This window comes from Macrotis lagotis, chromosome 1 (genome assembly GCF_037893015.1).
Source record: "Macrotis lagotis isolate mMagLag1 chromosome 1, bilby.v1.9.chrom.fasta, whole genome shotgun sequence".
NCBI classification, from domain to species: Eukaryota; Metazoa; Chordata; class Mammalia; order Peramelemorphia; family Peramelidae; genus Macrotis; species Macrotis lagotis.
This window is the reverse complement of record NC_133658.1, coordinates 839711916-839723737: the sequence shown is the minus strand read 5'-3', so window position 1 is coordinate 839723737 and position 11822 is coordinate 839711916. Positions and strand designations below refer to the sequence as shown.

General features: G+C 31.9%; 1 protein-coding gene across 1 annotated transcript; it reads right to left on the bottom strand.

Annotated features, from left to right (window-relative positions):
* Nucleotides 1–3644: 3644 nt before the first annotated feature.
* On the bottom strand, nt 3645–4595 carry LOC141507614 (olfactory receptor 51A7-like). The gene has a single exon (XM_074215464.1). The coding sequence runs from the start codon at nt 4593–4595 to the stop codon at nt 3645–3647; it is 951 nt and encodes a 316-aa protein (XP_074071565.1).
* Between the last annotated feature and the right edge of the window lie 7227 nt (nt 4596–11822).

Genomic DNA, 11822 nt, shown 5'->3' with positions numbered 1-11822 from the left:
TCCCCACTCCATCTTCACTTCATGGTTAACCTCAATCATAAATCATAGACAATGTGGATAATTGCATTTCATGTTCATGTTTTACAAGTGGTTTTGTTTGTCAATGTGCCTGTTAAAAACTGCTGTCTTTTGATAGATGAAAAAAATGATTATATGATTCATTATTCCAAGAAGTATATATATGCAACAGATTTACCAAAAAGAAAATAGGGTTGTTGTAATTGATGACAATGAGGGTGATGATAACAGCACTAATGGTTTTGGTATTGATGATGATAATGTCAGTTATTGTACTGGGGAAAGGATTTTCTACAGCATTGATTTTAGAGAAAATGTCCTCTGCTGTTATTAGAAATGGGATTCCCAAACTGGCTCCATCATTTCTGTTTCAAAATTGCCTTCCCAGTACTTTTTCTCTGATTTGCCTGGTCTTCACACAGTAGACAATAGTGTTCATTAGGGGAGGCACTAGTAGAAAGTTATATCCAAATGAACACATTACATAGAAATTTCCTTGGAAAAGCACATGAAAAGTTAGTATTTTCATATATCCAATTGTTAAAATTAAATATTACTCCAGGGGGAACTTATTAATTATATATTATTGTGTTCATTATTAATATTTTAAAAAGAGATCATTAAAATAATTGAAACATGAATGATTGCATCTATTGCTTAAGGTAATGAAGAATAGCAATTCTAAGAAGAATTCATAAAAAAAACCCTAAATCAATATTGACCCTTCTAAATAAGACATAGAAATAGAATTTGATCTATTTCTATCCACAAAAGAAAAAAATGCTTGAAAAAAGTTTACTTTCCACACTGCATTATTAATTTTAGCACAATGTAAAGAGGAATGGACATTAATCTAGAGTCAGGAATCCCACTTCTGACACATTCTATTTTTGTATAAACTAACCAGTCATTTACCGCTGACAAGCCTTTTAAGGCAATATTTTTCAGAAATGCTTTGGTTCTTCATTATCGGGGGGAAATTCTGAATAAGGAATCACAGCTGTAGTTCACCTAAAATACATGTTGATTCAAAAACCTTTTGATTCTATTCATTACCATATATGTCTTGGACCAAAATTCTAAATGAACAATTAATTTGGTTCAGAATTGAAAATGAGTAGGAAAATGGAAATGAACATTAAATAAGAATTAGCAACAAAAAGGGGGCAATAGACAAATCATTCAGGACAGAATGGGGGAGGCAAGAATTGAAGTGGTTCGTTCTCTCATAAGCAAAATGAAGAAACTAGCTTAAATGCACACTTTGAGTGATTTTTTTTTTGAATACACATTTCATTTGGAATATCCTACAGGGTAACAAAAAGGTAAAGGGACTTAAGAGGTTTACTTAGCAACACTTGTAAGAGACATTTTTCCAATTCATTCATAACTATTATGTGGGACTTGTCCATATTTTTCCAAAAGTTTAGCAAGTAAGATAGACCCAACATATGGAAATCCTTCCTCATTAGTTTGACATCGAGAGGATATCATTTAAGCATTCAAACTATCTTTTCTTCCTATCATAAAGTCTCTTGAATTAATTTTATTTTTCTTCTTAGTCCCTCATTATTCTTTGATAATTACTGTGAGTTCTCCATTGTCCTCTGGAATATACCCTTAGTTTTGCATAGACAATTGCTTTCTATACTTCAATATCATCTAGTAACCTCAGTAGGGTGCTAGTCTTGAAAATATGGGTTTTGTGTTTGTAGAAGATTGAAAATCAACCTCTGATTGGTATTGGATTCAAGAAAACTCTCCATTTCAAATTCAAGGGGAAAGAAATTTGTAATATGTGAAATAATCAGACAACCACCTTAACTAGTTAGTTAAATATTGTAGAAAATAAGGAAAGAATAGGGGATTTAAGGTTATATCCCTGGCAACATTATTAATATTTTATTCAACAGCTAACTGACAGTTTCATAATATTTCTATGATTAGAGATGTTCAAATATATTCAAGAAGAATCTTTTGTTACGCAAGACAGAACAGTTAGGCCAAAATATGTATTTTGTGGGTGCATGTATGTATATGTACATACATGTGTATATACACATTTAAACACATATAATAATAGCAAATGTTTATATTTGAAATTTGCAAATATTGTCTAATTTATTTGAGAAAAATTGATCCTACCCTATAAAATACATGTTAATATCATTATCGTCATTTTACTGTTGAAGAAATTTAGGTTGATCGATTAAGTGACCTCATTAGGATTTGGGATTAAAATAGCATCAAAGATGCCTCTCATTTCTAACCATATGCTTCATTTTCTCCTAAGCAGTCAGTCTCTACTTCCATATCTTTGCTCACTTAATTCCTTATACTTGGTATATTCTTCCTTTAGCTTCTTTATCTCTTCACTTTTACCCTGTTTTTTTATTTCTTATAATGCTACCTCTTTAATGAAAACTGATCAAACCAGTATCATAATTGAAATTAAAGCAAACTAAGGGAAACAACTCCCCACACAATTTATGGACAAAGTACGAATTTGTCCAATAGAGACTCAGTTTCCTCAGCTTACCTAAGATACTGAATGAGGGCTGATAAGTTATTATGGCTAAAAAGAGGAGTTTTCAAAAATTAAGGCAGCTTTAAAGGTGAGAAAATAATATGATTTGTTGAAATTCAAATACATCATATATTTGAGGGACATTATAATTGATTGGAAACTTGGAATGCAGGACTGAAAACCACTAACCACTTCAACATGGGTGCTCTCAACAATTGATGGTGGTGTCTAGTTGCATTGCTAGCTAGTGTCACAGTAGCAACAGAACAGACTTTTGTGAACAGTACCCAGTATTACAGATATAATAGATGAAACTTCTTGACATGAATCTGCATGCCAGATTTCAAGGACTGGAAAATAAAACAGTGATTAGCAGGAAAATTGAATTTCTAAACTTAACTCGGAGTAAGTGATTTATTTATTAATTTTCTTAATTAAAGATTTTATTTATTTTGAGTTTTACAATATTCCCCCAAACTTACTACCCTCCCCCCACACCCCAAAGAAGGCAATTTGTCAGTCTTTACATTGTTTCCATGGCATACATTGATCCAAATTGAGTGTGATGAGAGAGAAATCATATCCTTAAGGAAGAAACATAAAGTATAAGAGATAGCAAGATCAGACAATAAGATATCAGGTTTTGTTTTCTAAATTAAAGGTAATAGTCCTTGGTCTTTGTTCAAACTCCACAGTTGTTTCTCTGGATACAGATGTTATTCTCCATTGCACTCATCACTCTAGTTTTTATACCTTATAATTCCTTTTCTTTCATGAAAACTTTGAACAAACCAGTGTCATAATGGAAATTAAAGCAAACTAAGGCAAACAACTCCAAGCACAATTTATTGACAAAGCACAAATTCACCAGTAAAGAAGTGTGTTTTTCATCTTGGACTTCATATGTCAATTAATAAGTGTATATTTTAGACCCTTACTATATCGCATTATTCATCATATTTGTTTTTACATGATGAACATCACCCTATTGAACTAGGGGTTAATTAATAGCTGTGACTGAGTTTAATGTGATTCTAATATTTGTCTTGGACTACATAGAGTTAATATTTTGTAAATGTTTATCAAAATAAAGTAAATTTCAACCAAACCTTCCTCTCCCATATATGGAAAATAATTTCCCAAGGATCTTGTCCCGAATTTGCTGAGTTTTTACACAGTATACAATGGGGTTCATCAAGGGTGGCACCAGAAGGAATATGTTGGCAATAAGGATCACTATAAGTGGAGATTTGTGCTTGGCAAAACGGTGCATAGCAGCTAGGGTGATGATGGGCACATAGAAGATGAGCACAGCCCAGATGTGAGATACACAGGTGTTGAAGGCTTTGAGTCTCTCTGAGAGGGAGGCAATGCCAAGGACTGTCTTTAGGATTAGCAAATAAGACAAAGCAATGCATGCCAGGTCCATCATGGTACAGAGTGCAACAAAGAAACCATAAACAACATTGAGCTTGTTGTCAGAACATGCCAACTTCATGACATCCTGATGGAGGCAGTAGGAGTGGGAGAGGAGGTTTTTGTGACAATATCTCAATCTTCTTAGAGTCAGAGGAAATGGTAACACTAAAAGGAAGCTCCTGGTGGCCATGACCATCCCAATTTTGGAAATTCTGGCAGTGGTTAAGATAGAACTGTATCTCAGGGGATTGTGAATGGCTATAAAACGATCAAAGGACATGATCAAAAGGACTGATGATTCCATTACAGTGAAGACATGGATGAAGAACTCTTGAGCAAAACATGCATCAGGGGAGATTCCTGTTGCATTGAGCAAGAAGATTCTCAGCATAGTGGGTGAGGAGGAGAGGGAGAGACCCAGGTCAGAGATGACCAACATGGAGAGAAGATAGTACATGGGCTCATGGAGAGAAGTTTCTGTCTTGATCACAAACAGGATGGTGCAATTGCCTAGGATAGCAATCAAATACATGAGGCAGATAGGGATAGAAATCCATTTGTGAGCATGTTCAAACCCTGGAATCCCAATCAAGAAAAAGAGTTTAACCTCAGAGGTATTGAAGTCTGACATGATGAGAAGGAAGACAAATTCTGTTCCCAGATCTAAAATGATATGAATGGAGATTTGTTTTGTGCATCTTTTTTCTATATATATAGAGGACAAGTATTCACATCAAATGAATTTTTTAAACTCTCTAAATAGCTATATATTTAAAACATTATAATAAGAAAGGGTTGATAAATTTCACCCTTATTTCAAAAGTGTCAATGGTACACAGACACATATACAAAGTAAAAAGGGAGGGAAAGAGATGGAAAGGGACAGATAGAGGTAGCAATGGAGGGAGAGAGTGAGGAAAGAAGGGAGAAAGGAAGAGAGGTGGGGAAAGAGAGAAAGAAGGGAAAGCCAGTCAGAGATAGAAAAACAGAGACAGAGAGAATGTGAGAATGATAGTAAATTCCCCATCATTAATGGAGTTGTTCAAATAGAATCTTAAAAATTATCCATCATTTATATTATAAAAATGATTAATAAATTTCTTAGTAGTTGGACTGAATCATTTCTAAATTTCATTTATTACAAAATATGGTTTTCTATGCCAAAAATTCCATTGAAGATTTAACTTTTGAGAAATGAACTATTTTCTAAATGCATCACACTCTACTTTTGTATAATTTAAACTTTGTTAATATTAGTAATTGTTAAGATGTATGTAGTACTTTAAGGCTTTCTACTTTTGTATAGTTTCAATTTTGTTAATATTATAATTGATAAGATGTATAAAGTACTTTAAGATTTACAAAAATATATTTTTTTAAATATTCTCTCATCTGATTCTCACAATAATGTTGGTACATAGATGCTTTTATTAATCTTACTTTACAGATGAGGAAACTGAGATAGACAGAGGGTAAGTGACTTGTCAAGGTTCTTAAGGTGAGCATGTATCAATATTTGAACTGAGATCTTCCTGACTCTTCCTTTTCCCTGCATCAAGCCTAAATCTAATTATTTGCCTTGTTATCATTTCTATTTCTAATTGCTTCAAGTCTATTTCTTCTTCCACATGGTAGTTCTATAATACTTGTAATCCCTTATTGTATTCTCTACTGAGTCTTATATAGGTCAAACATTCTACTTCCCTCAATGAATTTTTATGCAAAATGAATTCACCAACCTTCACCATACTGATTCAGTTCTTTTGGATGTTCTTTAGCTATTCAATATCATTTTTAAAAATGGTCCCCTTTACCCTCCACCCCCCAAAATGAACACAATAATCTAGATTTGACCTGATTAAGGCATAATACAGAATGAGCATTGTCTACTTGTTCCAGAATTCTAAATCCCAGGTTCTTTACCCAAGTGGCCTCTCTGCCACTCAACAATGGTGCTTATTAAAGCCCTCATACATTATACAAAATGGAGAAAATTTGAAATGTATTCTCAGAAATGTGGGCAGAGACAATCCAGGATGGTTTCTGGATGACTGTATGAATTCTGGGCTGAAATAGCCCCACTGATGCCCTCTTTCCTGCTCTATCTTACCAGAATGAAATATGCCACTTCTCATACTCTAAATCTGGATTCCTTACAGTGTTAGGGGAAAAAGCTTCATGAAAAGCTTCACTGAATGGAATATGTTTCCTTCTTATCTTTAACCCTAAGTCAGTGCTCTATTCACTTTCAATCACTTCCTCCAACTCTTTCTTCCTTCCTCATTCATTCCAGTATTAATTCATATGTATGAGTACACATATACTCAGTCCACACACACACACACACACACACACACACACACACACACACACACACATATATATATATATGTATATGGAAATGTATAAGAATGTATAGGAAAAACATGCATACACACATACAAATAAATGATCTCAGAATCCCAGAAGTCAAAGTCCTCTTGTCTAGTATTTATGTGAATATTAATATTCACCCTCATGTTAGTACACATTTATATACTATATATATATAAATACATAAATGGATTTGTATAAAGACAGACTCATAAATATTCATTATGCAAGGATGAGTACATATATTAGACATATAAGCACTTTGCTAGATAGTTGGAATAGGGATAATAAATAAGTAGATAGATGATAGATAGAAAGTCCAGATAAATACATACACAAATGTATACCTGGGTCCTTTCCTATGCATTCAGGTGCTTAGGATTTTGTCTTACATCTCAGACACTCCCACCCTACCCCAGTTTTTCTTCCCATTTTCCAATGTTTGAGAATTTCTGGGGAAACTCAACTGTAGTATTTGGAACTTACCTGGAGCTAGGCCTCTATGTAAAAGTGAAACATACATGGGCTCAAGATAGAGGCTCCTCAGCCTCAATGACCAACAAATGGTGGACCACACTTTATCTTTATCCACAAAGATCTCATCCCTTCCACTCCAGACCACTCCCAGAAATTATCTAGGGAATAAGTCCTCTTCTAGTCTGATATGTAAATAAGGAGTTTTGTTAGAGATAAATCCCTGGACAGAGGAAAGCCTTAGGGGCACATATTTAATGTACTTTACCAATGGGAATGGCAGACAAGGGTCAACAACAACTCCTTAGAGATTACTGCTTTGTGTTTTTGATAGCATGCAACTGGACCTGAAGGGTACCTGCAATTCCCTATTTGATTCATTCTTTTATTTCTTTAACTATTTATCAAAATAAGTTTATTAAATAACTGTGCAGAATGTTATGGAGTTCCAAAGGTGATCATGTTGGTGGCAGAATTGATGAGGAGAAAAAAGGAAAAAACATTTGCTATTCTGCCTGGTTTCAACTCCACAGAATTATAGTGTTGTCCCTCCAAAACACCTTGTTAGATTATAAACTTGTTGAGGGAAAGAGGTTTTTTTCTGTTGTTATTTGGATCCCCAGTGCTAGCATAATCATTTTATTCAGTAGGTAAGAAATGTTTACTGAATAGGATAGGATCATTAGATTATAAACTCCTTGAGGGAAGGGGTTATCTTTCTGCTTGAATTTGTGTTTCAGTACTTACAAAATGCTAAATGAATATTAGTAGATTTGACAGTGACAAGACTGGATGCATTTTCTCATTAGAGACTGGTCAATTGAAATTCCATAGATATAATTAATGGATCTGAATTTCATCAAAGAATATATAATACAGACATGATTAAACTATTGACAAAATAAAAAGATATGGACTAAATGGCAAGAGATCAAGGTCAAATTTAAAGGAAATCTCTAGTGGATATATTAATTGTTAACTCCAACAATTTTATATAGTCAGTTATGATATTCAAGAAATTATAATTAGCACATTTTCTTACTTTCAAGATTGCAGTTCACACAAAACTAAATAAGATAAATTTTGTCAATTATACGATCCAAAAAATACCTGAGAAGTTTTGAAAATTAATTGGGAAAAAAAGTAAATTCTAGAGTGAATATAAAAATCCAAATGAATATGTTCTAAGATCTATTATTTTATCCACCTATGTTACTCCTAGTAAGTGATTAGTGCTATTACTGTCTGAGTCTGGATTTGATTTTAGGTTTCCTGAGTCTAGGTCCAGAGCTCCATTCATTTCATCACTATAGCTGGATATGCAGAAAGTGTCTATACAGGGGTGGCTAGGTGGTGCAGTGGATAGAGCACCAACCCTGGAGTCAGGAGTACCTGAGTTCAAATTCAGCCTCAGACACTTAATAATTACCTAGCTGTGTGGTCTTGGGCAAGCCACTTAACCCCATTTGCCTTGCAAAAAAAAAAAAAAAAAAAAAAAAAAAACCTAAAAAAAAAGAATGTATATACACAAATTTATAATGTATGAATGAATATATATATATATATATATATATATATATATATATTTATGTCTATTCTACTAAAATTGTGTTTTAAAAAAATTGCATCACTTTCATTAGAAAAAATTTGTTAGTTCTTTTATTGGCTTTATTCTTTCTTTAGTTATCAGGATTTTTTCTTGATTTTCCCTTATAGGGAATTTTTTCCTGTAAATTTTTGAGAAGTATTTTTGTAGAATAGGTATTTTTTATGCTATTTATATTTTGCTAGAATTTGAATATAAACTTATCTGGGCCTTTTTATCTCTTTGTCATTTACATGTATATCTTGATTTCTCATGCTAACATTAGATTTTGTAAGAAATAATTTTTTATTGATCATTTCTATATATTTATTTTTGAATAAATATCTAATTCCTTTAAAATATTAGTTAGTTGGCAGATAATTTGTTTGTACATTTTCTGATAATTTTTCTTTTTCAATTATTTTCAGTTTTGCTTTTCAGTTATATTTTCCTCACTAGAAAAGTTAGATTTTATATATTTTCTGTTCATATGAAAAGAAATATGTATGTTTATATATATGTATATATGTATATATATATATATATTATATGGTTTATATGTGTTTTGTACGGATTCTCATAAACACTCTGAACTGTTATAAAATGCAAACCAAATTATGGGCATACGTTGATGTAAGGATTATTTAAGAATGGATTCAGTTTCAACAGGACTCAGCAGATGGACAACAGTTTCCTGAATCAAGGAGAATACAAATAAAGGCTACAGTAGAGGGACATGGAAGGACTATACTTTATTTCCCCATCAATAGAATAAGTTTTAAAATAAGACTTCCATACTTGTATTATTATTTTAATTGCATTATGGTGCATAAATATTCATTGTACTTAATATTCAGTTATTTATGTCCTATCACATGTCATGATAAGTTTCTGAAGTGGTATCATTGATACTGAAATCATACATATTCCCTCACATTTCTATTCAGAATTAATGTCATTTCTCTTTATTTCTACCAACAATCTGTTCAGGTATTTTTTTTCCCCATTATGTTTCTATAGTCACTCTTCTCTCATTATTATTTAATGTAATAGTTTGTTTGCTCTTTGTGTGTGTTTGTATGTGTGTGTGCCTTTTAAACAATAGCTTTACCTTTTCTAATAAATATGGGACCTACTTCATTCAGTTATCTTTATTTTCTCTTATTTAAATTTTTTGCATATTCAATACTCTACTTATCTTTTTTCAGTTTTTTCCCCAACTTTCTTTTTATTCTTCCAAAAGTTGAATTCTTGAGAGTTGTATTGGTAGTTAAATATTTTTCTTTTTTTTCCAGAATGCCATAATATAGTTTTATATATAATTTACCATAGAGAATATGCAGTTTTGAGACAAATATAAATTTTCATTGCTGCTTCCAACATTTATTGTTTTAATTTTGCATAATGTATTTCTTGTTCAGTAGAGTGAATTTTTTTTTCCTCTGTTCTTTTCCTCCCCCCCCATGTTTTAATTTTGTAAATTTTGTAATTAAATGGATCTTAATATTAGTTCCTTCAGAGACCAATGTTCATAAATTTTCTCTGAATAGCATACCTATAAAACTGGTCCTTTTGTTAGAGATAAATCCCTGGTCACAGGAAAGCCTTAGGGGCACATATTTAATGTACTTTACCAATGGGAATGGCAGACAAGGGTCAACAACAACTCCTTAGAGATTACTGCTTTGTGTTTTTGATAGCATGCAACTGGACCTGAAGGGTACCTGCAATTCCCTATTTGATTCATTCATTTATTTCTTTAACTATTTATCAAAATAAGTTTATTAAATAACTGTGCAGAATGTTATGGAGTTCCAAAGGTGATCACGTTGGTGGCAGAATTGATGAGGAGAAAAAAGGAAAAAACATTTGCTATTCTGACTGGTTTCAACTCCACAGAATTATAGTGTTGTCCTCCAAACACCTTGTTAGATTATAAACTTGTTGAGGGAAAGAGGTTTTTTTCTGTTGTTATTTGGATCCCCAGTGCTAGCATAATCATTTTATTCAGTAGGTAAGAAATGTTTACTGAATAAGATTGGATCATTAGATTATAAACTCCTTGAGGGAAGGGGTTATCTTTCTGCTTGAATTTGTGTTTCAGTACTTACAAAATGCTAAATGAATATTAGTAGATTTGACAGTGACAAGACTGGATGCATTTTCTCATTAGAGACTGGTCAATTGAAATTCCATAGATATAATTAATGGATCTGAATTTCATCAAAGAATATATAATACAGACATGATTAAACTATTGACAAAATAAAAAGATATGGACTAAATGACAAGAGATCAAGGTCAAATTTAAAGGAAATCTCTAGTGGATATATTAATTGTTAACTCCAACAATTTTATATAGTCAGTTATGATATTCAAGAAATTATAATTAGCACATTTTCTTACTTTCAAGATTGCAGTTCACACAAAACTAAATAAGATAAATTTTGTCAATTATACGATCCAAAAAATACCTGAGAAGTTTTGAAAATTAATTGGGAAAAAAAGTAAATTCTAGAGTGAATATAAAAATCCAAATGAATATGTTCTAAGATCTATTATTTTATCCACCTATGTTACTCCTAGTAAGTGATTAGTGCTATTACTGTCTGAGTCTGGATTTGATTTTAGGTTTCCTGAGTCTAGGTCCAGAGCTCCATTCATTTCATCACTATAGCTGGATATGCAGAAAGTGTCTATACAGGGGGTGGCTAGGTGGTGCAGTGGATAGAGCACCAACCCTGGAGTCAGGAGTACCTGAGTTCAAATTCAGCCTCAGACACTTAATAATTACCTAGCTGTGTGGTCTTGGGCAAGCCACTTAACCCCATTTGCCTTGCAAAAAAAAAAAAAAACCTAAAAAAAAAGAATGTATATACACAAATTTATAATGTATGAATGAATATATGTATATATATATATTTATGTCTATTCTACTAAGATTGTGTTTTAAAAAATTGCATCACTTTCATTAGAAAAAATTTGTTAGTTCTTTTATTGGCTTTATTCTTTCTTTAGTTATCAGGATTTTTTCTTGATTTTCCCTTATAGGGAATTTTTTCCTGTAAATTTTTGAGAAGTATTTTTGTAGAATAGGTATTTTTTATGCTATTTATATTTTTGCTAGAATTTGAATATAAACTTATCTGGGCCTTTTTTTTCTCTTTGTCATTTACATGTATATCTTGATTTCTCATGCTAACATTAGATTTTGTAAGAAATAATTTTTTATTGATCATTTCTATATATTTATTTTTGAATAAATATCTAATTCCTTTAAAATATTAGTTAGTTGGCAGATAATTTGTTTGTACATTTTCTGATAATTTTTCTTTTTCAATTATTTTCAGTTTTGCTTTTCAGTTATATTTTCCTCACTAGAAAAGTTAGATTTTATATATTTTCTGTTCATATGAAAAGAAATAT